Source organism: Scyliorhinus canicula, chromosome 31 (assembly GCF_902713615.1).
Source record: "Scyliorhinus canicula chromosome 31, sScyCan1.1, whole genome shotgun sequence".
Lineage (NCBI taxonomy): Eukaryota > Metazoa > Chordata > Chondrichthyes > Carcharhiniformes > Scyliorhinidae > Scyliorhinus > Scyliorhinus canicula.
The window spans coordinates 2,022,585-2,050,236 of NC_052176.1; the positions used below are offsets into that span (position 1 = coordinate 2,022,585).

At 52.4% G+C, this 27,652-nt stretch overlaps 1 protein-coding gene across 2 annotated transcripts in view; it reads left to right on the top strand.

The window, feature by feature from the left end:
* The window catches only part of LOC119959003 (ADP-ribose glycohydrolase MACROD1-like), an 811,859-nt gene that overhangs the window by 446,263 nt on the left and 337,944 nt on the right, over positions 1–27,652 (top strand). For both annotated transcript variants that reach the window (XM_038787543.1, XM_038787544.1), the window contains one exon: positions 7,805–7,921. In XM_038787543.1, coding sequence (XP_038643471.1) covers positions 7,805–7,921 — 117 coding nt within the window. The remainder of the gene's footprint in view (positions 1–7,804; positions 7,922–27,652) is intronic.

The following is a 27,652-nucleotide window of genomic DNA, read 5'->3' on the forward strand; positions in this document are numbered from 1 at the left end:
GTGTACAGACCCAGAGTCCTCAACCGTTCCTCATACGGCAAGCTCTTCATGAATCCTTGAGGGAGCCCAAATGCAAACTGGTACGGTCATTTGAGCAGATTGGAATTTAATTGCGAGGATTTAATTTGCCAGGTTGTTTCCTTTGTAAGAGAGGAGATTTGAAGGTCTTTTTAAAAAATTGAATGCAAGATTTGCTGACTAGACCACAATCATTGTCTATCATTGAAGGAGTGTCATGTGAGAGTACCTTTAAGACATGGATGTTAAAGCAATGTACCTTTAAGAAATGGAGCAGCTCATATTACTGAAGTGATGTCAGAGGGTGGGGGGAGCTGAGCTCACATCTGCTTTTAGTTTCAGTTTGAGAGAGAGCAGCTGAAAAGTGGCTGGCTGGTTTGCTGAGAGCTACATGAAGAAAAAGAGCTTGGGTGTGTCTGTTTGCAGTGAGTTGGATCTGCTGTGATCTCTGCCATGAAAGACTATCTCTGAATCATTTGGGTGATCTAAACTCATAATAGTAATGTCTTTAACCTGATGTGTTTCTGTTTAAAGGTGTTAAGTCTTTTGGAGGTTTGAAAGAACATTTTGAGGGATTATTTAGTGTTGTATTATTTTCGGGGTTATCTTTGAAGTAAGGGGTGGTAAATGATCCAACGTTTATTTAAAAAGGTTACGTTGAATTCATGGAATAAACATTGTTTTGTGTTTAAAAACCCACGTGTCCATAATTGTAATACCACACCTGGAGAACAAGCTGTGTGCTTCAAAAGCAACAATACATTAAAGGGGGAGGTTGGTTGAACTCCACGATACATTTTGGGGCTCTGAAAATGCCTCTCCCATAACAGGTGGCTGAGCTTCATGTTGAACCACACTGCATTTTTTAATAATAATCTTTATTATTGTCGCAACTGGGCTTACATTAACACTGCAACGAATTCAACGTAACCTTTTTAAATAAACGTTGGATCATTTACCACCCCTTACTTCAAAGATAACCCCGAAAATAATACAACACTAAATAATCCCTCAAAATGTTCTTTCAAACCTTCACTACAGCGAAAAGCCACTCGTCTTCGGGAATTGAAGCTGGGATCCTGGAGCTGTGAAGCAACAGTGCTACCCACTGTGCTATCGTGCCGCGCATTTGTTTTGATGACGGCGCTCCGATGTTGCTGGGAGAGGAATTCCAGGATTTTAACCTGCGGTGGTGAAGAACAGCCAGGCTTCCTCCAACTGGCCGAGTTGTTTATGCCGCACACCAGCCTATCCCTCACCATTTCACAGAGGGGGTAGCCTGAACTTGCAACGTTCAGTGGCGGATTCACCTGGAGATTGCAACGGGCAAGGGTCGAGGGTCGTAATCTTCAGCAACCAAAGCAACCAGCTCATCAAACGATTTGGAGTTAGGTGAAGCTGATAACATACCCGGCCTCGCAGGCGGTCAGGAGGGTGACTTTCTGACGGTCTTCCCTCAAAATCCCGTTCGCTCGGAAGGGGCTGGTTTAGCTCACTGAGCTAAATCGCTGGCTTTTAAAGCAGACCAAGCAGGCCAGCAGCACGGTTCGATTCCTGTACCAGCCTCCCCGGACAGGCGCCGGAAAGTGGCGACTAGGGGCTTTTCACAGTAACTTCATTGAAGCCTACTCGTGACAATAAGCGATTTTCATTTCAAAAAGTACCTCATGCGTTCCGCGTACTGCCTCCAGTCCTCCAGGCCTGCACGAAGGCTTCCAGCTTCCCGAACAGCAGCGGCATCCAAAGCTTTTATGTTGACATGCTCCAGGACAGTAATCGGCCGGGCGGTCCCACAAGCAAGTCGAGAGTTTAACTTTGTCCTCGTCGCCAGTTTAGTAACTTGTTTACGCCAACGGCGGTAGAACAGAGATTTATTTAACGATGCGCAATGCGCCCCTCACAACGGTAACTCGTTCCCACTTTGCCGGGAGAACTAACTACACCAGGCCCTGCTTTGTGCCGGCTATTACGATGGTCTTTAACGAGCTCCAGCTGGGGGGGGGGGGGGGGCCTCCGCCCTCTCCCCCCCCCCCCCCCCCCCCCCCCCCCCCGACCTGGCAAACCCGTACTCCACGGGGTCCCACGGGGAGATTGACAAAGGTTTCCTCGTGGGGGCTATGACACCAACACTCTTAAATGTAAGGTTTCCGATTGGTCAGGGTGGCGGAGGGCACGTCACGGACGACCCTGCCCATCTGACACCAGACGCTGTGGCACAGAGCCGGGGGCAGTTATGATGGAGCTGAACAAAGTGCCCGTTAGGTCACAACTGGAGTACTGTGTGCCTTTCCCGTCGCCACGCTATAGGAAGGGGGTGATTGCACTAGAGAGGCTGCAGAGGAGATTCACCAGGATGTTGCCCTGGGCTGGAGCGTTTCAGCCACGGGGTTAGGCCGGGGTTGTTTTTCTCGGAGCGGAGAAGGCTGAGTTGGGGTGTACGAAATGACGAGGGACATTGATAGGGTGGGGAGGAGGGAACCTTTCCTCTCAGCAGAGGCGTCAATAACCGGGGGGGGGGGGGGGGGGGGGGGGGGGGGGCGTAGGTTTAAGGTCAGGAGCAGGCGCCGAAGAGATGGTTTGTGGAAAAGCTTTTACGTCCAGAAGGTGACGCGGTAGCACAGTGGTTAGCACTGTTGCTTCACAACGCCAGGGTCCCGGGTTCGATTCCCGGCTTGGGTCTGTGCGGAGTCTGCACGTTCTCCCCCCCCCCCCCCGTGTCTGCGTGGGTTTCCTCCGGGCGCTCCGGTTTCCTCCCACAAGTCCCCGAAAGACGTGCTTGTCGGGTGAATTGGACATTCAGAATTCTCCCTCCGTGTACCCGAACAGGCCCCGGAATGTGGCGACGAGGGGATTCTCACAGTCACTCCCCTGCAGCGTTAATGTCAGCCGACTTGTGACAATAATAACGATTATTATTATTATGGTGGGAGTCTGGAACTCGCTGCCCAAAAGGGTGACAGAGGCAGGAACTCTCACATCATTTAGCTGAGAACTTGAAACGGCGCAGCGTACAAGGCTACGGACCAACTGCTGGAAAACGAGATTAAACTAGATAGGTGCTTGATGGCTGGGGCAGGCACACACGATGGGCTGAAGGGCCTCTATTAGTGTTGTAAAAATCTACGGTTCTATGAAGGGAGATAGGCCGGATCACTAATCAACCATCATAGAATTTACAGTGCAGAAGGAGGCCATTCGGCCCATCGAGTCTGCACCAGCCCTTACAAAGAGCACCCTATTGAAGCCCACGTATCTACCCTATCCCCGTAACCCAGTAACCCCCCCCCACTTAACATTTTTATGACACTAAGGACGGGCAATCCACCTAACCCGCACATCTTTGGACTTGTGGGAGGAAACCAGAGCACCCGGAGGAAACCCACACACACACGGGGGGGGGTGGAGAACGTGCAGACTCCGCACAGACAGTGACCCAAGCCGGGAATCGAACCTGGGACCCCGGAGCTGTGAAGCAACAGTGCTAACCACTTGTGCTACCGTGCCGCCCCGTTCTGGAAGGCGATGGACTGCGCAACCTTCCTGATCACCGGATGCTGCTGGGAAGGATCCAGTTGCAAATGGTTTTAGGTGGCGAGCTTAACCAATAAGAACAGGACTGTTTTCCTGGCCCGAAATAGGCCGGAGGTCTTCAAACAGCCCAATGGGGGGACAGGACAGCCTTCACAATCGTCAAGCCATGAACTTCAGGTCCAAAGACTGGCGAGGAGGTGTCGACATGGAGGGAACAATCACCTTTTACAATCTGTACCCTCAGTGCCACTTAACTAGTGGGGCAATGTTTGTCTAATTGAGAGATTGGCACCAGAGGACAAGCTGCTGTTTGGGAGAATTGTTCTGGTGCAGTGTTAGTCCAGCAAATCTGAGGCAGCGAGCATTAATGATTATCTTTCTCCGTTTAATGCTCCCCAAACTGCCAGAAAACAGACAGTAATGCGGAGAGGAAGCCAGCCGACAGCCAGGTCGAAATGAACGAGCACAGTTTGCAAATAATTTCTCCCAGCACTTAATGGCGAGCCTTTTTGGTACTGGGCTTCTCGCGGGCGATCTGAAACGCCGTTTAACAATTTCAGATAATTAAAACAAAGGTTTAGGGGCCGGGTCCCTGGCCACTCCTAAAAGCGCTTTTTCTGGGCCTCGTAAAAACGGCAAGATTCGTTGTTGCTGGGAGAATTTACGCGCGCCCAGGAGCTGGGAAGAGTTCCCCAGCACTGCATCCAGATGTCAAACAGTTATGCTTAATTGTCAATTCTTGGAACTCGACACCGCTCGCACTAAAACTGACAGAAGAGAAGGTCCTTTTGGAAAGTCTGTTGATCCTCGAGAGTATCTCGTTACTGACAGGTCAGCAACAGAGGAACAATTAAATCCCTTCCCATCATTATCTTAATTACACCACAGAGCAAAACTGCTAATGAGACAGAAAACATGAGATGCCGCATTGAAGCCCTGTCAAGCACTGGCAGTGATACCATCTTTGATGTCCGACTTGGATTATTTTTCTCATTCTCACACATGCAGGGCCATGAACCCAGAGGAGATACCTTAAAGGAGCATGACAGTGCGAGAGAGACGAATTAACCTCAGCGGAAACAATATTATTAACCCCCCCGAGGTTTGTAACTGCATCTGCTGTGGGCAATTGAGTTTCTTTGCGACTGTCGGAATCGTTAATGTGCTCGAATGAGTGTCACAACATTAATCGAGAATTTTTAAATTAACAAATAGGTTCGGGAAGAAAGGCATTGTGGGAATTAATGGCAATTCTTTGTAATAGCTTTGATATCATATCCCCAAATTTCCTCAAAGGACCCTGGACTGCACGGACTTGGATTTGATGTGGATTTGATTTATTGTCGCGTTTACCGAGGCAAAGTGAAAAGTTTCATCCTGTGTACAGTCCAGACAGATTGTTCCATACATGAAAAAACAGAGGACGTACGATAAATGTAAATACATAGACACAGGCATCCGGTGAAGCATACGGAGTGTAGTATTACTTAGTGGAGAAGGTATGTGGAGGGATCAATCCATAAGAGGGCCTGGTAACAGCGGGAAGAAGCTGTTTTTCCAGAATCTTGGAATTTACAGTGCAGAAGGAGGCCATTCAGCCCATCCGACCCTCTGAAAGAGCACCCTACCTAGCCCATTCCCTGCCCGATCCCCGTAACCTGCACCTCTTTGGACACTAAGGGGCAATTTATCACGGCCAATCCACCTAACCCGCACGTCTTTGGACTTGTGGGAGGAAACCGGAGCACCCGGAGGAAACCCACGCACACACAAGGGGAGAGAACGTGCAAACTCCACACAGACGGGCACCCAAGGCCGGAATTGTAGCCGGGGTCCCTGTGAGGCAACAGTGCTAATCTCCGTGCCACCCTGCCGCCCTTTCATAGGTGCCATCTTTCAGATGAGGCAGTGGAATCAAGAATCCTTCCTTTATCTCGAACGGAGGACAAATCAGAGAATCAGAGAATTTACAGTGCAGAAGGAGGCCATTCGGCCCATCGAGTCCGCACCGGCTCTTGGAAAGAGCACCCTACCCAAGGTCAACGCCTCCACCCCTATCCCCGTAACCCAGTAACCCCACCCAACACCAAGGGCAATTTAGCGCGGCCAATCCACCTAACCTGCAGATCATTGGACTGTGGGAGGAAACCGGGGCGGGATTCTCCGATCCCCCGCTGGGTCGGAGAATCGCCGGGTGGATGGGACGGCGTGAATCCCGCCCCATCGCTCCGACTGCCGGATTCTCTGGTGCCGGTTTTCGGGCGGGAGCGGGGATCGCGCCGTGCCAGTCGGGGGCCTTTGGCAGCCGCCCCCCCCCACCGCAATTCTCCAGGCCACGATTGGCCAAGCAGCCACCCATTTTCGGCCAGTCCCGCCGGCGTGAAATAGACAAGGTCCATAACGGCGGGACCTGGCTTGGAGGGCGGCTAGCGGGGTCCGCGGGGGGGGGGGGGGGGGATCCAGCCCCTGGGGAGCCCCCACGGTGGCCTGGCCCGCGATCGGGGCCCACCGACCTGCGGGCGGGCCTGTGCCGTGGGGGGCACTCTTTCCCTCCGCGCCAGCCTCTGTAAAGGCTCCACGATGGCCGAGGCGGAGGAGAAAGCCGTTGCGCATGCGCAGGTAAAACGGCAGCGGTTCTGCGCATGCGCCAACTCGCGCCGGCCGGCGGAGGCCCTTCGGCACCGGCTGGCGCAGCGCCAACCCCTCCAGCGCCGGCCTAGCCCCCCGATTGGTACGGCCCTCCCCGCCGATTGCGGGAGAATCCCGGCCCGGGGCGCCCGGAGGAAACCCCCGCCGACACGGGGAGAACGTGCAGGCTCCACACAGATAGTGACCCGAGCCAGGAATCGAACCTGGGACCCAATTACTGTGAAGCAATTGTGCTAAACACTATGCTACCGAGCTGCCCCACATCGTCTATCTTTGAGGAACAGCAGGGCAGCTCTCCCCCCCGGTACCCTGGCCAGTTTTGATCCCTCAAACAACCGCACAATCTCACTACTGTGTGCGGGATCCAGCAAATTCTGGACGGGCTGTCGGTGACCTTCTTTGTAACACTGCCTTCAAAAAGTACCTCGTTGGCGATACGTAAGCTTTGGGCCGCCCTGGGGGCATTAAAGGGGCAATATAATTCATGCATGTGTTTCACCAAGGGGCTGGTTTAGCTCACTTGGCTAAATCGCTGGCTTTTAAAGCAGACCAAGCAGGCCAGCAGCACGGTTCGATTCCCGTACCAGCCTCCCCGAACAGGCGCCGGAATGTGGCGACTAGGGGCTTTTCACAGTAACTTCATTGAAGCCTACTCGTGACAATAAGCGATTTTCATTTTCATTTTCACTGTTGATTAAGACAGTTTTGTGCCCCATTTCCATCTCGGCGCCAGCAGCTCTTCAAGCCAGCACTCTTATTCCAACGGAACGCTTGACATGTCTGCGGACTTTCCCCAAAGGCCTTCCGCATCCGAGTGAAGCTAAATAAAGGGCGGGCACTCGTGACCAAACTGTGCATGGGTCAGATTTGGGTGATGACATATGGGCCAGGATTCCGGGTGGACTCTCTCAGACTGTTTTATATAGAATTTACAGTGCAGAAGGAGGCCATTCAGCCCATCGAGTCGGCACCGGCTCTTGGAAAGAGCACTCTACCCAAGGTCAACAGGTCCACCCTATCCCCATAACCCAGTAACCCCACCCAACACTAATGCCAATTTTGGACACTAAGGGCAATTTATCATGGCCAATCCACCCTAACCTGCAGATCCTTGGACTGTGGGAGGAAACCGGAGCACCCGGAGGAAACCCACGCACACACGGGGAGAGAACGTGCAGACTCCGCACAGACAGTGACCCAAGCCGGGAATCGAACCTGGGGCCCTGGAGCTGTGAAGCGATTGTGCTAACCACTATGCTACCGTGTTGCAGAGGGGCCGGCGCGGAGAAGGCTGAGCCACTGCGCACGCGCGGATCCCAGCGGCGTCCAGTTCACGCCAGAATCAGCAGCTGGAGCGCCGTGGGTCGCTCCTGTGCCGCGCTGGCCCCCTGTAGGGGCCGGAATTGCTGATCCTGAGGCCGCGTCGACACTTAGCCTCATGATCACAGAATCCCGCCCATTGTCCCGGGTAACGGCTTTTAATTGGAACGGCGTGTTCGAGCATATCCGATTGTGGGATTGACGGCCGGGTAACGCCCTGGTAGACGTGCCTGGCATCAATGGGCGTGACGCCAATGTCTGAAGAGTCTTTTCTTTTACTTTGCAGTGGATGGTGCTATCCATGCGGCAGCTGGGCCCTTGCTACAGAAGGAATGCAGCACCCTGGAAGGGTGCAACACTGGAGACGCAAAAATGACCAGTGGATACTGCCTGCCTGCCAAGTGTGAGTAAACATTGCCATTATTCCTGTCAATGCAAAGCGAGCAGTTTATTCCATGTCGCGTAAATCCCTCCTCCGCGGGTCACTACACTCAGACTTGTATTTATTCTTAAACAAGGCCTTCCCTCCCCAGTGATGGTTCATACGCGCGCGCGGGGTGGGGGGGAGATGCGGCAACAAATGGCACCGAAACTGGGGAGCCTTTGAGGAGGGTCCCTCAAACGAAGGGCCGCCGGCGGTGAATTCTCTTGTCGTTTTTCCTGCGGCCTACCGTCCGCCATTGCGCCTGGAGACGGTTTTTTGGAACGTTCTCCCGTTTTGAGGAATGCAAGGGTTCCTGCTCTTTCGATCCGAGGCAGCGCCCACGTGCCTGGGCGTTAACATTTAGAGACACTCGCGAGTGAAGGATCCATGCCCTCAGTTCCACCCAAGCATGTTAACCCACTGACAGTAAAATGCCAAGTAAAATGAGATCACATCACGCCCTCAGACACTTTTTTAAAGTATTTTTCTTGCCTTCCTTTGTGGCATTGTTTTTTTTTGGGACGTTTTTTAACGGATGCAGGGAAGTGAATCCACGTTCACTAAAATGGCAAGCCCGAAATTTAGGCCAGGAAGACATTTGTGTCGATACATTCACAACATTCCTCCCAAAGAAATAGGTCACACTACTGTCCCCAACTGATTGGGTTGAAAAGGCCACACAAAGCTCTAATCCACAGCAGAACCGCACATTAATGACCAAATTAGGCTGCTTAATGAATGACCTTGTTACCTTAAAAGGCAAGCGGGCGGCGCGGTGGCGCAGTGGTTAGCGCTGCTGCCTCACGGCGCTGAGGACCCGGGTTCGATCCCGGCTCTGGGTCACTGTCCGTGTGGAGTTTGCACATTCTCCCCCGTGTCTGCGTGGATTTTGCCCCCACAACTCAAAGATGTGCAGGGTAGGTGGATTGGCGACGCTGAATCTATCATAGTAGAATTTACAGTGCAGAAGGAGGCCATTCAGCCCATCGAGTCTGCACCGGCTCTTGGAAAGAGCACCCTACCCAAGGTCAACACCTCCACCCTATCCCCATAACCCAGTCACCCCACCCAACACTAAGGGCAATTTTGGACACTAAGGGCAATTTATCACGGCCAATCCACCTAACCTGCACATCTTTGGACTGTGGGAGGAAACCGGAGCTCCCGGAGGAAACCCACGCACACACGGGGAGGATGTGCAGACTCTGCACAGACAGTGACCCAAGCCGGGAATCAAACCTGGGACCCTGGAGCTGTGAAGCGATTGTGCTATCCACAATGCTACCGTGCTGCCCTAAATCGCCCCCTTATTTGGAATTTATTTTTAAAGCGAATAGTTGGAGGCAAGCTGGCAGAGATTCCCCGAGGCTGGGAGAAGGGCCACACGCTGCAGAACTCAGCCCGCCCGCCCGCAGTCAGAACGGTACAACCCTCTGGCACTGCCCTCTTCCGAAAAGGGCCATTTTGCCACCTGCGATGGCACTGACAGTGGGGGGGGGGGGGTCGGGTCGATGACACCGAGACCGAAGACAGTCATCCCCACAGCCAAGTAGAGTCACAGCTCCGAATCAAAGCAGCCCTGAAATCAGGCCCGCAGAACCCTGCCAACAACCTTGATTAAAAGCACTTTAAACCAAGTGTTAACTTTGGAGAACTCAACCAAGAAGCGTTTCAGATATAATTGTCAGCATGCCAGAAAAACCCAGAATGTCAATATGCAAACACTCGATGTTTATCATTCTACCAGGTTATTCAGGGTGGATTGTGGAATCCTGATCAATGACCTCTGCTGTTCTATATGGCATACCCATTGCTTTGTGTCCACGAGTTGTCAAAGCCTGTTGGTTGCCCCTCTAGATTGGTAGATTACCCTGTTTTAGAAAAACCTGCTTCGCAGACTGATATTACCCAGCATATCTTGTAATAGAGTCCGGGTGATCTGTAGCACAGAAAAGACCCTTTGTGTCTGCGCCAGTCAAAAACAGCCACCTCGATACTCTAATCCCACTTTCAAGCACTTGGCCCGTCGCCTTGTGTGGCCGTAGCGTGCCGATCTGGCCAAATCATACCTGACCTTCTTAACATAAGAACATAAGAACTAGGAGCAGGAGTCGGCCATCTGGCCCCTCGAGCCTGCCCCGCCATTCAACGAGATCATGACTGATCTTTTGTGGACTCAGCTACACTTTCCGGCCCGAACACCATATCCCTTTATCCTTCAAAAAACTATCAATCTTTACCTTAAAACATTTAATGAAGGAGCCTCAACTGCTTCACTGGGCAAGGAATTCCATAGATTCACAACCCTTTGGGTGAAGAAGTTCCTCCTAAACTCAGTCCTAAATCTACTTCCCCTTATTTTGAGGCTATGCCCCCTAGTTCTGCTTTCACCCGCCAGTGGAAACAATCTGCCGCATCTATCCTATCTATTCCCTTCATAATTTTAAATGTTTCGATAAGATCCTCCCTCATCCTTCTAAATTCCAACGAGTACAGTCCCAGTCTACTCAACCTCTCCTTGTAATCCAACCCCTTCAGCTCTGGGATTAACCTCGTGAATCTCCTCTGCACACCCTCCAGCGCCAGTACGTCCTTTCTCAAGTAAGGAGACCAAAACTGAACACAATACTCCAGGTGTGGCCTCACTAACACCTTATACAATTGCAGCATAACCTCCCTAGTCTTAAACTCCATCTCTCTAGCAATGAAGGACAAAATTCCATTTGCCTTCTTAATCACCTGTTGCACCTGTAAACCAACTTTCTGTGACTCATGCACTAGCACACCCAGGTCTCTCTGCACAGCAGCATGCTTTAATATTTTATTGTTTGAATAATAATCCCGTTTGCTGTTATTCCTACCAAAATGGATAACTTCACATTTGTCTTCTTAAATACGGTCTTTCCCCCAGTTTAGAACTTTGATCTCAGGCCCAACCGTGTCCTTTTCCAAAACAATCTTGAATCCAACCGAGTTACGATCGCTGTCTGCAAAATGCTCCCCCACTGACACTTCAACCATTTTACCAGCTTCGTTACCTAAAATTAAGTCCAGGACTGCCCCATCTCTTGTAGGACCTTCTATGTAGTGGCTGAAAAAGTTCAGCAAGAAGCATTTTAAGAATTCCGACCCCTCTAAACCTTACACACGGTCACTACCCCAGTAATTGTGTATGAAGTTGAAATCCCACCTCTCCCTTTATTACTTTTACATGTAAATGGTCAAGAACAGATCATGTATCGGCATTTTAAGTTATTCGGATTCTGTGTTCATCTTGATTAATGTAATGATTGTTACCCGTGCATCAGTGAGTTTTTCTGCTATTTTACGCAGTTTACATGTTTGGCTTTGTTGCTTTTTTTCAAGACTTATTTTGAAATGTAATGGTCAAAATTCACAACGAGGCAGAGAGAACGAGTGAACAGTAGGCTTTATTAGTCATGAACTTGCCTACCCAGAGTCAGTAGTACAGATGAATGCCGCCCACAAGACGCTGGCCTATATATGGCCCCGGTGTGGGCGGAGCCATACCGGGCTTACAGTACAGTACCTGGAAGCAGTTCATATCACCACTTTCAGGTCATAGGTCACAGGTTACAGTATCATGTATGCATTATAGAACATAGAACAGTACAGCACAGAACAGGCCCTTCGGCCCTCGATGTTGTGCCGAGCAATGATCACCCTACTCAAACCCACATATCCACCCTGTACCCGTAACCTAACAACCCCCCCCCCCTTTAACCTTACATTTTTAGGACACTACGGGCAATTTAGCATGGCCAATCCACCTAACCCGCACATCTTTGGACTGTGGAAGGAAACCGGAGCACCCGGAGGAAACCCACGCACACACGGGGAGGACGTGCAGACTCCACACAGACAGTGACCCAGCCGGGAATCGAACCTGGGACCCTGGAGCTGTGAAGCATTTATGCTAACCACCATGCTACCGTGCTGCCCTGGTGAATACATTCACCACATTCACCCCCTGTTAAAAAAATCAAGTCCAGCGGGGGTGACGTGGGTCATTACATATTCAGTCTATCTGGAGGCCGGATCGTTCTCTTCGACCTCTGCAGCTCTGGCGGTGCAGCGGGCACAGTTGTCGCAGGTGGTAACTCCAGGGGCGTTGTGTCTGGAGCTTGAGCCTCAGTCCGGGGTGTCGGAGACGGTTCGGGTGCGGGGGTGGGGTGGAGGGTGATGGGTGGCGACAGTGTCGCCGGGGACAATACAGGAGACCCAGGGGAGCGTACGGGGCGCTGTGGGTGGCGGCGGGCAGCGGGGAGGAAGGGGATTTAGGCGGGGGGGGGCGCGTTGGCGGGGTAGCCAGCTGGCGCCAGGTTCCGTAGGGAGACCGTATCTTGCCGTCCGTCCTGGTGCGCGATGTAAGCATACTGGGGGTTAGCATGAAGCAGCTGGCCCCTCTCGAACAGGGGATCGGTCTTATAGCTCCTCATGTGCCTCCGGAGAAGGACTTGTCCCGGGGTTTTCATCCAAGATGGAAGCGAGACCCCGGAGATGGAATTCCTGGGGGAAGATAAACAAACGATCATGAGGGGTCTCGTTCGTGGCCGTGCAGAGGAGCGATCTGACGGAGTGGAGGGCGTCAGGGAGGACCTCCTGCCAGCGGGGGATTGGGAGACTTCTATACCTAAGGGCCAGAAGAACGGCCTTCCATACCGTCGCGTTCTCCCTCTCCACCTGCCCGTTTCCCTGCGGGCTGTAGCTTGTAGTCCTGCTCGAGGCGATGCCTTTGTGGAGCAGGTACTGACAAAGCTCATCGCTCATGAACGATGTGTCCCGATCGCTGTGCATGTAGGCAGGGAAACCGAACAGCGTGAAGATGCTGTGCAGTGCCTTTATTACGGTGCCTCAGGTCATGTCGGGGCAGGGGACAGCGAAGGGGAAGAGGGATACTCATCGATAATGGTGAGAAAGTATATATTCTGGTTGGTGGAGGGGAGGGGCCCTTTGAAGTCAATGCTTAGGCGCTTACAGGCCTTTACCAGGTGGGCCTTGTCTGGCCGGTAGAAGTGCGATTTGCACTCCACGCAGACTAATAAATGTTCATGACTAATAAATTGATATACCTTCAATTCACAGCGAGGCAGAGAGAGCGAGTGAACAGAAGGCTTTATTAGTCATGAACTTGCCTAGTACAGATAAATGCTGTCCACGAGAGGCCGGCCTATATATGGCCCTGGTGTGGGCGGAGCCAGAGGCGGAGTACAGTGTCTGGAAGCAGTTCATATCACCACTTCCAGGTCATAGGTCACAGGTCACGGTATCATGCATGCATTACGGTGAATACATTCACCACTATCATTATTGAAGCGCATTTATTTAAGTGTTCCGTATGCTCATCTGTGCCCGCGTAATCTTTCCACTCTGCCTCGTGCACCCCCAAGGCGGTTTCCCACCCGGGTGATCTGCCGTGCGCGCGATGCTCGGCTGACCTGTGCCCTTAGGGGACTGGCTGATGCAATATTGACGCCCGCATCACAAAGCCTCTCATCCGCCCCTCAGGCTCCCCGGAAAGTGACATTGGCGAAGGCTGTGTTTCTCTCGGCTCTACAGACAAGGAAATTTCTAGACAGTCGAAAGAAATGTGTTGCCTTCAACGCCATTGTGATCTTCCCTCAATGCATGCTCTCTATATCCACACCTGTACCTGCTGAGATGTGTCACCTTTTTGTGCGCCGAGGAAAATTTTAACACGGTAGCATGGTGGTTAGCATCAATGCTTCACAGCTCCAGGGTCCCAGGTTCGATTCCCGGCTGGGTCACTGTCTGTGTGGAGTCTGCACGTCCTCCCCGTGTGTGCGTGGGTTTCCTCCGGGTGCTCCGGTTTCCTCCCACAGTCCAAAGATGTGCGGGTTAGGTGGATTGGCCGTGCTAAATTGCCCGTAGTGTAAGGTTAATGGGGGGATTGTTGGGTTACGGGTATACGGGTTACGTGGGTTTAAGTAGGGTGATCATTGCTCGGCACAACATCGAGGACCGAAGGGCCTGTTCTGTGCTGTACTGTTCTATGTTCTATGTTCTATGCTCGTGGAATCATAGAATTTACAGTGCAGAAGGAGGCCATTCAGCCCATCGGGTCTGCACTGGCCCTTGGAAAGAGCAGCCTACTTAAACCCCACACCTCCCAGTAACCCAGTAACCCCACCTAACCTTTTTTTTTTGGGGACACTAAGGGCAATTTAGCACGGCCAATCCACCTAACCTGTGCATCTTTCAGGACTAGTGGGAGGAAACCGGAGCACCCGGAGGAAACCCACGCAGTCACGGGAGGGGGGGGGGAGGGGGGGAGAACGTGCAGACTCCGCACGGACAGTGACCCAAGCCCGGGAATCGAACCCGGGGACCCTGGAGCTGTGAGGTGACAGTGCTGACCCACTGAGCCGCCGTTCCGCCCTCATGCGGTCAGAAGACTTGCAGGTTCAATTCCCGTACCAGCTGAGAATTCTGAATTCTCCCTCTGTGTACCCGAACAGGTGCCGGAGTGTGACGACTAGGGGCTTATAAAGGTTATATATTTATTAATTACCTGGTGCCCTGCACGATTGCACCTGTCTCTTTATCTATCCTTTATAAAAATGCGCCTGTGTTCAATAACGAGAAGGTTCGGGGTGGGAGATGTCGGAGGGATGTCCGAGGTAGGTTCTTTACTCAGAGAGTGGTTAGGGTGTGGAATGGACCGCCTGCTGTGATAGTGGAGTCGGACACTTTAGGAACTTTCAAGCGGTTATTGGATAGGCACATGGAGCACACCAGAATGACAGGGAGTGGGATAGCTTGATCTTGGTTTCGGCCAGTGCTCGGCACAACATCGAGGGCCGAAGGGCCTGTTCTGTGCTGTACTGTTCTGTGTTCTAGGTTCTCGTCTGTGGCATTCCAATGGGTTTGATACTCATGGGCAACATTGAAGGTGCAGATGGTTTTCAGTAAACTATTCAGCAACGTTATTTAGGCTCATTTTGTCCGGGATGACTTGCGCGAGGCGTGTATTGCAAGATGCATTTTGAGTCTTGCACGCAGATGTCCCAAGGGGCTGGCGCAGGGAGAATGGAAACTGTTTATTTCATCTAATTTGTAATGGGCAGTGTCCTCTGTGCACAAGCGTTAATATGGCTCCACACGGAACGTTTAAGATGAATGGATTTGCTTAAATTGACTTTGGGTTTTCAAATGACGGCTGCTGGGATTACCCAACAGCTTGAGGAAAACGACCGCACAGCTGCCTTTAAGCAATTTGAAACAAATGGCTGGACCCATGTTGCACCGTACATTTTCAAAATTAAGAAAATTACCCTGAACGCGATCGTCCTCCGCTGCCGTCACCTTTAAAGATCCCTTGGGGCGGAATGACCATTTTGCAAATCTGCATATTGGAGCGAGACGGCGTGTCTGTCTGACTCGAACATGCATTCCCCTGATCGACCCGGGGCGTTAGGATCTAACCCCCCCCCCCCCCCCCCCCCCCCCCGCGCCTCGGAGAACGCGGGCGATCGCTGTTCACAAACGGAGACCAGACAGAATGGGACTTGTGGGGGGGGAGGGGGTCTCCCAGGGCATCGCGGGCCCCCAGCTGCTTGCGTTCAGGGCAGGGTGGCAGCCACCGAGGCACCTTGGCATTGCCAGACCGACACCCTGGCAGCACCATCTGGGTTCCAGCCTGGCACTGCCAAGGTGCCCAGGGTGGCACTGCCAGGGGCACCGCTGGAGCGACAGTCTGGCATTTCTCCCGGGACTGGGAATGCCCTGCACGTGTGAGCTGCCCGATAGGCAGGTTGGGGCTTTTGGGCGCGGGGGATTCGAGCGACGCGTTGTGGGGTCGAGAGATCGGGACGCCATTTAAAAGTAGCGACCTGATCTCCTCCTGCACTGAGGTGTTCTGGCAAGCGGAGTGTTGCCTTTTTTACTCGCTATAAATATGGCAGTCAATAAGGTAGCCCATTTTCTAGATATCGATATTATATTGCTCTCAGAGTCGCCAGGTATCAAATAATACCACCACAAGGTTCAACCGGATATCGATCAAAGATCCAAGAACCAGTTAGTTAGTTCAAGTTCAATAATACTTTATTTACACACAAGATTAACTTATACATGCAACATAAACACTAGGAGCTAAACTACACCTAACAACTATAACAACCTGTACTTAACTTCAGGCACCCGGCTTAGGTCAGAGGAACAGTGGCTGCTGTTCGATTCTGTGTCTATCGAGTCTGGAGAAGTAACTGCTGCTCAGCTGGGCTCATCCGTCTGGTAGCGGGAGTTGAACTTGGACTTGCTTCTGGTGGGGCTGCGATTGGAGATGGACTTTGCCAGAGCGCCAGGTCCAAAAGAGATCGAACACATGGCAGTGTCTCTCTTTATCCTCGGGGGAGTTTCGCGCTCTTTTGGGCGGTCCAGGGAAGGAACAACCCCAGGTTTATGAATTGGTAGCACTGCCCAGCCCCTGGTGGGCTCGTTTGAAAAGAATTGCTTCGCACAGTGCTTAAGTAATTAGTAATAATCTTTATTGCCACGAGTAGGCTGACATTAACGCTGCAATGAAGTTACTGTGAAAATCCCCTCGTCGCCACATTCCGGCGCCTGTTCGGGTACACGGAGGGAGAATTCAGAATGTCCAATTCGCCCAACAAGCACGTCTTTCGGGGACATGTAGGAGGAAACTGGAGCGCCCGGAGGAAACCCACGCAGACACGGGGGGGAGAACGTGCAGACTCCGCACAGACAGTGACCCGAGCCCGGGAATGGAAACCGGGAGCCTTGAGCTGTGAAGCAACAGTGCTAACCTCTATGCTACGGTGCCGCCCCAGTAATGGCTCTGCCCAGCGCCGTCTCTAATCTGGACAGACTGAAAGGGTTCCAAAGATTCATATCGGAGTCGGAACATTGGGTGGAAGTTTCTGCTGCCCCCCCCCGCCCGCCCACCCCGCTATACCCCCGCCCACCGCGCTATACCCCCGCCCACCGAGGCGTGTTTCACGGCAGTTCTGGCTGCCCGCCAATTCCGGGTGGCGATATCTCCTGGTCCCGCCATTGTCAACGGGTTTTCCCGCCGTTTGCGCCCAGCACCGCCGAAGAACCCGCTGTGGCCTTCAAACCTTGGCCTTCAACTCTGTCTCAGTCTCCACGGATGCCCCCAGACCCACTGAGTTTTTCTGGCACCTTCCGCCGTTACCTCAGATCGCCGGCATCCGCGGTATTTCGATTAACAGGGTTCCTGGTTTTAATTAGCCACTTGTTGCCCAGTTAATTGATCTCGGCTGGGGAGGGAGGGGTGGGGCTGTGAGCATAATTGGCCTCAGTAACATCTGGGATAAGGAGGAGGGAAACATCAGAGTTGTGTTCCGTGGTTCCTTCGCCGATGAAGACACACACCGAACATAAATGGGTTCAACCAGAACGAAGATTTACTGTTAAACCACATGGGAAGATAACGAGCAGATCTGTGTACAAACAAAGTTACTCGCTACTCTCTGTGCGACTGTCCTACTATTTGTACTGCCGCCAAATGCCCAGTCTGCGCTGCGAGTGGAGAGTCCCTCACACTCCTGACTTGCGCCTTGTAGATGGTGGACAGGCTTTGGGAGGGAGTCAGGAGATGAGTTACTCTCCGCAGGATTCCCAGCCTCTGACCTGCCCCGGTAGCCACAGTATTAATGTGGCTGGGTCCAGTTCAGTTTCTGATCAATGGTAACCCCCAGGATGTTGATAGTGGGGGATTCAGCGATGGTAACGCCATTGAATGTCAAGGGGGCGATGCTTAGATTCCGTCTTGTAGGAGATGGTCATTGCCTGGCACTTGCGTGGCGGCGATGTAACATGCGACCCGTCAGCCATTTGGGCAGCGAGCTCCGGAATTCCTTTCCTCACCCTCTCTGCCTCATTCTCCCCCTTTTGACACGTCCGCTGACCACTGTCCCAGAATCTCCTCCGTGACTCGGCGTCAGGTTGTGCCTGACAAAGCTCCTGTGCCGTCACATTTGCGCTGCTCTGTAAGGCTATGGTTGTGTTGGCATATCGCTATCGGCTTCATCCATAAATCACAGCAGTTTTATTTTGACTTGCATGTATTTGATTCGTCAGCCCTGTCTCCCTCATCGCTTTCTGTCAGTTTATTCCTATGTTCCACGCGGACTGGAGAACTGGGTCAACCTGCAAAAACCTCTAAACCGCAGCCAGGCAAGATGTAAAAAAGTCTTGCCGCACAGGTGGAATGTGCAGAGCTGGATGCTGTTGTGTTATGTACTCTGGGATAACACGGGCTGCAACTGGATGCAGCTTTGACCAAAAGATACTCCAGACCTTGACGTTAGTTCAATCTGATTTACTGAACCAGTAGCACAGTTAGCACAGTTCTCTGTGAGCTCGACTCTCTGCTAACCTCAGTGAGGTTACTCTGTCTGACTGAACCAGACCAGCTCTTAGCCACATGCTGGAGGTGTGATACTGTACATACACCCTGACTCACTCTGTAGATGTTGATCAGGGGAAAGAGGCGGAGTGTGAGGGCCTCGTGCCTTTTATAGTCAGATACCACCCCTGAGTGTCCTGCCTGCTCATTGGTCGTGTCCTGTTCTCTGTGTTCATTAGCTGCCTGGTCTGTACATCATTATGTGCATGCCTGCATATTATGACAGATGCGGGAACCACTGCTGCAGGATTGTTTGCCGACAAACTGAAGCCGGTTGATGGATGTGCGTTTAGCCCCTGTTCCAAATATTATCATCACGTCTTCGAGCCGGTGCTTATTACAGTGTCGATATTGTGCGTGGCCACCCCAATTATTGCTAACGCTTGCCTTCCTCTCTTCGAATCTGTGATGTCTGTCACATTGATAGCCCGCGTCTCCTGTGCAATCCTGGCCTCCCAAATTAGCCGCTCTGAAGCAGCGGGAGAGGTTGCTAATGAGCCGGATGCACTTGACTGTGCCCCAGCAAGATTACAGGTACGCATGGTGGGATTTCTGTCCCTCCATCCCCACACACAGAACTCACATTTATTCTCTTATTTCAGGAGAGATGCTCAATAGCAACCGCTTAGTAATCAACAAGGGCCAGTACGCAAAGCTTCCTCCAATTTATGTTTGTGCCCAGAGATGGCAGAGAATAAGTCAACGTGACGCAGAAGACAACCCCATTTTCTCGTGGGCCAAGATCATGCTTTTTTGCATATACTTGGAGTCTAGGTCGACACGGGGCTGCACGGTAGCACAGTGGTTAGCACAGTTGCTTTACAACAGCGCCAGGGTCCCAGGCTCGAGTCCTGGCTTAGATCACTGTCTGTGCGGAGCCTGCACGTTCTCCCCCCGTGTCTGCGTGGGTTTCCTCCGGGCGCTCCGGTTTCCTCCCACAGTCCAAAGACGTGCAGGTTAGGGTGGATTGGCCGTGCTAGATTGTCCCTTAATGTCCAAAAAGATTGGGTGGGGTTGCTGGGTTACGGGGATAGGGTAGAGGCGTGAGCTGAGGTCGGGTGCTCTTTCCAAGGGCCGGTGCAGACTGGATGGGCCGAATGGCCTCCTTCTGCACTGTGAATTCTGTGACCCCCCCACCCCTCCCCCGCTTCCCCTTTCAGACACAAGGGGCAGAATTCTCTCTTCCGGGGACTAACACCCACACCGGCGGGAAAACCAGCGCCCACGACTCCGGAGTCAAGAGAGGAATTCTCTGAATTTTCGGGGGCTAGGTGGACGCTGGAGGGGTTGATGCCGCTCCAGCCGGTGCCGAATGCGATTTCGCGCATGCGCGAAACGGCCGGCGTGAACTTGCGCGCGCAGACCGGCCGGCGTGTTTCCGCGCATGCGCAGACCGGCCGCCGTATTTCCGCGCATGCGCGGGGGTTTCTCATTTCCGAGCCGGCCCCCGGGCAATATGGCGGGGCCCTACAGGGGCCCGGTGCGGAGGAAAGAAGTTCCCCCCCCCTCCACGGAGCAAGCCTGCCCGCAGATCGGTGGGCCCCGACCGCGGGCCAGGCAACTGTGGGGGCCGCCCCCCTGACATTGGATCTCCCCGCGCTCCTCCCCCCGAGGACCGCCCCCTGCATACCCACCTGCCAGGTCCCGCCGTGCACGAGATGAGTAATTCACGCCGGTGGGACTGGCCTAAACTCACATCTACCAAAATTAAGCAGTGAGCCCCCCCGATAACGACTACCCGTGCGGACTTTGGGTTTGATGGGCGATTAGCTTGAGTGGTGATGCCTCCCACAGTCGAACAGTTTGCCAGAGCGGTCACTGCCTGGGCTCACGGAGTGGGGGGAGACTGTGAAAAAAGTTAACTTTGCTCTGAATGAAACACTTTGCCCCGTCACAGCTTTCATTCACCCCCCCCCCCCCCCCACCCCCCCTCCCCACCCACCCCCCCCGGCCCCCGCATTCAGTATCACATTTAGTTGCACGCCTGAATATACGGTAGACAATTGACAGTCTAATGACAGTTGGATGCCCGACCAAGGTTCAGAGTTGTCCAAATTGTACACTGTGTCAATTGTCAGCGTAAACCGTGGCTCACGATTGATTTTCTGTCAATTGGTGTCAGTGATGCATTCAGTTAGTCCTGCGCATTGTCAGACAACGTCGCAGCACGAACAGACATAATTGCTGCATTGTTGTTTGCTCGCTTTCCCTCCTGGCTGATAAAAAAAAATTGGACGCGGGAGTCTGGAGGGACGACTAAATCCACCACCGACGCTCCTGTGCCACATGATGACCTTCGTGAAGACCCGGGCCATGTGGCCTCACGGTTCTCTCTTCATTATCCTCGGCCTCTTTGCTGCTTTCAAAACCGTCGGCCATCCCGTCCGCCTTTGGCGTCTCCCCTTCCACATTTTGCTTCTCGCCCCGCAGTGGACCTGCCTACAACCATTGCCCCAGGCTTCAATCATTAGAAGACTTACAACCCCAGGTTAAATTCTAACGGGTTTGTTTCCAATCACTAGCTTTCGGAGCGCAGCTCCTTCCTCAGGTGAGTGAAGAGGTGGGTTCCTTAAACACAGCATATAGACAAAGTCAATGCTGCAAGATGATACTTTGAATGCGAGTCTTTGCAGGTAATTTAGTGAGAACACCCCCCACCAGGCACGCGGTACATACTCGTGCGACTCGGCCAACGTTGTCTACCTTATACGCTTCAGGAAAGGACATCCCGAAGCGTGGTACATTGGCGAGACCCTGCAGACGCTGCGACAGCGGATGAACGGACATCGCGCGACAATCGCCAGGCAGGAATGTTCCCTTCCAGTCGGGGAACACTTCAGCAGTCAAGGGCATTCAGCCTCTGATCTTAGAAATTTTTTAAAAATAGAATTTACAGTGCAGAAGGAGGCCATTCGGCCCATCGAGTTTTTGAAGAATAAAGGAATAAAGAGTTATGGTGTTCGGGCCGGGGAAAGGGGAGCTGAGTCCACAAAAGATCAGCCATGATCTCGTTGAACGGCGGAGCAGGCTCGAGGGGCCAGATGGCCGACTCCTGCTCCTGGTTCTTATGTTCTACCACTCCCTTGAACTGAAACCTTCGACTGACGCTGCAGACTTATCCTCCCTTTCTCGCAATGTGAGTGCACTCAAACTGTGCGATATCTGCACGGGGGTAGGTTAATAGCTGGGCGACCACAGTGCTCAAAGGAATTTGCATTGCATGATTGCACAATGCGATTTCACCTCAACTGTCTATTGAACTTGGGAAATGTCAGGTGATAAATATCATTCCTGCAAACAAAAACAAATAGGCTGCAGCGTGAATTTCAACTTTAAAAAAAGAGTCTCCTGGAGTTTTTAAATCTTTGGAGAGTATAATTTTATTTGAAAATCCTCCCAGAGCCCCAGGGTCTTGGACCAAAGCGGCGGCAGGTTTATCAGTGAACGTGATGCCCGTGTGGGGTTTGCACATTCTCCCCATGTCTGCGTGGGTCTCAGCCACCGCCGCCCCCCACCCCACAACCCAAAGGATGTGCAGGTGCGGGCTGGGCGGTTCTGCCAGCTTAAATTGCCCCTTCATCGGCGGAAAAAAAAAGAATTGGGTACACTAAATTTATTTTCAAAACGTTTATCGGCGGACGTGACACAGAGGGTAGCGGGTGCCTGGAACTCGCTGCCGGAGGAGGTGGTGGAAGCAGGGACGATTGTGACGTTTAAGGGGCATCTTGACAAATACATGAATAGGATGGGAATAGAGGGATACGGACCCCGGAAGATTTTAGTTTCGATGGGCAGTATGGTCAGCACGGGCTTGGAGGGCCGAAGGGCCTGTTCCTGTGCTGTACTTTTCTTTAGTTCTTTGTGACACGTGGCGGCGTTCGTGCTGCTCATCCAACGAGAGCAAGTTGCAGTTTATTGTAGGCAGCACGGTAGCATTGTGGACAGCACAATCGCTTCACAGCTCCAGGGTCCCAGGTTCGATACCGGCTTGGGTCACTGTCTGTGCGGAGTCTGCACATCCTCCCCGTGTGTGCGTGGGTTTCCTCCGGGTGCTCCGGTTTCCTCCCACAGTCCAAAGATGTGCAGGTTGGGTGGATTGGCCGTGATAAATTGCCCTTAGTGTCCAAAATTGCCCTTAGTGTTGGGTGGGGTTACTGGGTTATGGGGATAGGGTGGAGGTGTTGACCTTGGGTAGGGTGCTCATTCCAGGAGCTGGTGCAGACTCGATGGGCCGAATGGCCTCCTTCTGCACTGTAAATTCTATGTAATTTTATTCCAACGGGTACGTGCTGGGATGGGGGTAGGGTGGAGTGTCGGGCGGGGGATGCGGTTGGGGGGGTTGTCCCAAGACGGGCATTATTCCCCGCGGAAGCTACATAATTGTGTGGAAACAGCTTGACGCCCCTCTCGACAGGCTGAGGGACGTTGTGTCACTGTGAGGGATGGGCAGCTCTGTTTGGCAGCGCTATCTGTGCGGCCTCGTCTCTCTCTCTCTCTCTGTTCATCTTGCCTATTATCACGCTGTCAGCCTCCCTCACAGACTGCGCCCGCACTTCGGAAATTGCAGTCGGATGTGACAGCTGCACAATATTAATTTTGTATTTAGAGCTCATTCTCATGAGCGCAACTCTCATTTACCTGTTTAAAACCTGAAACACTGAAGCGTAAACTCTTTAGGGGGATCAGACAGCGCATATTGATCAACATTTTAGCTCAGTGGGCTCGATAGCTGGTTTGTGATGCAGAACAAGGCCAGCAGCGCGGGTTCAATTCCCGTACCAGCCTCCCCGAACAGGCGCCGGAATGTGGCGACTCCGGGCTTTTCACAGTCACTTCATACTTGCGACAATAAAAGGTTATTATTATTACTATTATTATCTCCGAGAATATGGAATATCTTGGCCCCCTCCATCCCACCCTATTTTCTCTTCTTTTTAAATTTAGACTACCCAATTATTTTTATTTCTAATTAAGGGGCAATTTAGTGTGGCCATAAGACCATGAGACATAGGAGCAGAATTAGGCCACTCGGCCCATCGAGTCTGCTCCGCCGTTCAATCATGGCTGATATTTTTCCCATCCCCATTCTCCTGCCTTCTCCCCATAACCCCCGACCCCCTTATTAATTGGGGCAGCAGGGTAGCATGGTGGTTAGCATAAATGCTTCACAGCTCCAGGGTCCCAGGTTCGATTCCCGGCTGGGTCACTGTCTGTCTGGAGTCTGCACGTCCTCCCCCTGTGTGCGTGGGTTTCCTCCGGGTGCTCCGGTTTCCTCCCACAGTCCAAAGATGTGCGGGTTAGGTGGATTGGCCATGCTAAATTGCCCGTAGTGTCCTAATAAAAGTAAGGTTAAGGGGGGGGTTGTTGGGTTACGGGTATAGGGTGGATACGTGGGTTTGAGTAGGGTGATCATGGCTCGGCACAACATTGAGGGCCGAAGGGCCTGTTCTGTACTGTTCTATGTTCTATGTTCTATGTTCTAATCAAGAACCTATCTAACTCTGTCTTAAAGACACTCAGTGATTTGGCCTCCACAGCCTTCTGCGGCAAAGAGTTCCACAGATTCACCCCCCTCTGGCTGAAGAAATTCATCCCCATCTCTGTTTTAAAGGATCGTCCCTTTAGTCTGAGATGGCGCCCTCTGCTTCTAGTTTTTCCTACAAGTGGAAACATCCTCTCCACATCCACTCTATCCAGGCCTCGCAGTATCCTGTAAGTTTCAATAAGATCCCCCCTCATCCTTCTAAACTACAACGAGCCAGAGACCCAGAGTCCTCAACCGTTCCTCATACGACAAGCTCTTCATTCCAGGGATCATTCTTGTGAACCTCCCTCTGGACCCTTTCCAAGGCCCAGCACATCCTTCCTTAGATACGGGACCCAAAACTGCTCACAATACTCCAAATGGGGTCTGACCAGAGCCTGATACAGCTTCAGAAGTACATCCCTGCTCTTGTATTCTATCCCTCTCGACATGAATGCTAACATTGCATTTGCCGTCCGAACTGACGACTACACCTGCACATATTGGCTCCAGAAAGCTATGGATACTCGGTCAGCGGGTGTATTTAAGACAGTGATCGAGAAACTTTCAGATACCAAGGCAGAGCCGGCTCGAAGGTCCAAATGGCCAAACCCTCTCCCCCTATTTCTTCTGTTCTGCAGACACTCGAGTTGCCAGAACCCCAAACCCGTTACAATAGTAATTGTCTGTCAAGGTCCGACAGCCTAGATACTGTTCATATACTGGGTGCTCTCTGTCCCTGGGCACGATTCTTCGGAAGCCGACGGGGCGGTCAACTCCGGGGCGAAGGAGTAATCCTCCGCCCCTTCAGGGGCGAGACTGGCGCCGGACTGGTTTGTGCTGCGCTGGCCGGCGCGGAAGGGGCTTGACGCCACGCCAACCGGCGGCGAAAAGGGCCTCCGCCGGCCGGCGCGAGTTGGCGCACGCGCGGGAGCGTCAAAGTGTGCTGGCGTCATCCCAGCGCATCTGCAGGGGGGGTTCATCTCCGCGTCGGCCATCGCAGACGGGTACACCAGTCGACGCGGAGGAATAGAGTGCCCCCACGCCACAGGCCCGCCCTCGGATCGGGTGGCCCCGATCGCGGGCCAGGCCACCGTGGGTGCGCCCTCCCCCCCGGGGCCAGATCCCTCCCCCCCTGCCGAGGACCCCGGAGGCCGCCCGCAGAGCCAGATCCCGCCAGTAAGTACCAGCTCTAATTTACGCCGGAGGCCTAAAACGGGCGGCCGCTCGGCCCATCGCGGGGCGGGGAATTCGGGCGGACCCGGGGCCCACAGCGTCGCGCCAGCCCTCGCCATTCTCCGGGGCGGGCGGCGCGATTCGCGTCAGCGGGATTTTTGGGGGGGCCGGAGAATTCGACAGCCGGCGGGGGCAGAATTCACGCCGAATCCCCGTCCATATCTGTATCTCTGATTCTCTCGCTCTTTTTATCTTTCTATCTCTGATTCTCTGTCTTGTGGTTCCTGTAAGTATCTGTGACTCTCTCCTCTATGCTAATGGGCGCAATTTACCGGTCTCGTTGCGCCCAACTGGGTGACGTGACGAGGCCGTTGAATCGCGCGAGAGACATTTGAAACGTCTTGGGAGATTCAACGGAATCTCAAGTGATGTCGCGATTTGAATCTCGGCCTCAGTGGCTGTAAGCCAGATTGTGCTTATTTAAATGTGTTTCTCTCCCTGTGTGTATCTGTGATTCTAAGTAATTATTTAAGCTTTCCTTTTAACATCCATAAGACTTAAAACACCTTTTACCAGAAGCACATCAGGTTTACATTCACTACTGAGAAGATTCATAATTCTGAAATCACCAAACGATCAAGAGATAGTCTTTTGATGGCAGAGAGATCAACAGTACACCTGCTCCGTCTGGCTTCAGCTCCAACACTGGAAACGAAACTAAAACACACCCTGCAGCAAACAGCCTAAAACGAAAGTAAAAAGCTGACAGACAGCCCAGCTCCACCTACTCTCTGACATCATTACAGTAGTAAACACCCATTTCTTAAAGGTAGACCCACTACAGATATTTATATACACAGCCATTTATAAACACCCATTTCTTAAAGGTACACTCACATGACACAGGGGATGTGGATTTTGCTGGCCAGTGTTTATTGCCCACACCTGATTGATTGCCCATTGAGAAGGTGGTGGTGAGGTGCCTCCTTGAACTGCTGCAGTCCAGGCGGCGTACGTGCAGCTACTGTGAAGGAATATTCCGAGTCACGGTGGGGAGGGACTTGGAGGGGAACTTGCAGGAGGTGGTGCTCCTAAGCTCCTGCTGCCCTCGTCCTTCTAGGTGATCAAAGTCAGGGGCGAAGGCGGCTTGGTTGAGTTGGGGCAGTACCTCCTGCAGATGGTACACCTGGCTGCCATTCTCCATGCGTGGCGGAGGGAGTGAATGTTGAAGATGGGAGATGGGGGTGCCAATCCAGCGGGCTGTTTGTCCTAGGTGGTGTTTACGTTCTTGAATGTTATCGGAGCTGCAGTCATTGAGGCAACTGTAGAATATTCCATTACACTCCTGACTTATGCCTTTGACAGGTTTCAAGGATCTACCCGCTGCAAATTCCTAGGTCTGACGTGCCACAGTATGGATATGGCCGGTCCGCTTCAGTTTCTGGTCAATGGTAACGCCCCGGATATTGATGGTGGGGAATTCAGCAATGATAATCCTACTGACTATCTGGGAGAGCTGTTCACCCAACTAGCCATTGTTCACTGTCACGTCACAAGGGGCCGGGTACTGGGTCGCACAAGTGGATAGCGCTGTGGCTGCACAGCGCCAGGGTCCCCGGTTCGATTCCCGGCTTGGGTCACTGTCTGTGTGGAGTCTGCACGTTCTCCCCGTGTCTGCGTGGGTTTCCTCCGGGTGCTCCGGTTTCCTCCCACAGTCCAAAGACGTGCTTGTTAGGTGGATTGGCCGTGATAAATTGCCCCTTAGTGTCCAAAAAGGTTAGGAGGGGTTACGGGGATAGGGTGGAAGTGAGGGCTTAAGTGGGTCGGTGCAGACTCGATGGGCCGAATGGTCTCCTTCTGCATTGTATTTCCTTTGTTCTATGTACTGGAACTTTTGTTACATTTCTGTAGTATGTTTGGTTATACTACTGAATGTAATATACATTACTCAATCCAGTTGTGATGAGGTTATCTGAATGTTGATGAAAAAGACTCAAAGTCGTCCAGTATTAATGAAAGGTTTATTGAGTAATTAAAGCAATAATTTTGTGAGTTCTTAACTTTAAGATTAATACTAGTCGTAAGGTTACAAGATCTAAATACAGTAGCTATGTTTGACGACACTATTTGTTATGGGCCAGGGTTTAGAGAACTCCAAAGTGTATCATGGAGCTGACCTGACCCACAACTTTTACTAGATTGCGGTATGGGGAGCACACGGGCCACTCTACAGGTACAGCAGAAATGGAAACGTATTTTTCAAAGCAAAACAATGGCCGGGATTCTCCACTACCCAGCGGGGCGGGGGGTCCCGGCGTGTTGGAGTGTCGTGGAGCACACCCACTTGTGCCTGTATGTATAGATTACAATTCTAGCATCCGACCAGAGGTGGTGTGGCGACAGGAGGACATTACTGGAGCACACCCACTTGTGCCTGTATGTATAGATTACAATTCTAGCATCCGACCAGAGGTGGTGTGGCGACAGGAGAACATTACTGGAGCACACCCACTTGTGCCTGTATGTATAGATTACAATTCTAGCATCCGACCACAGGTGGTGTGGCAACAGGAGA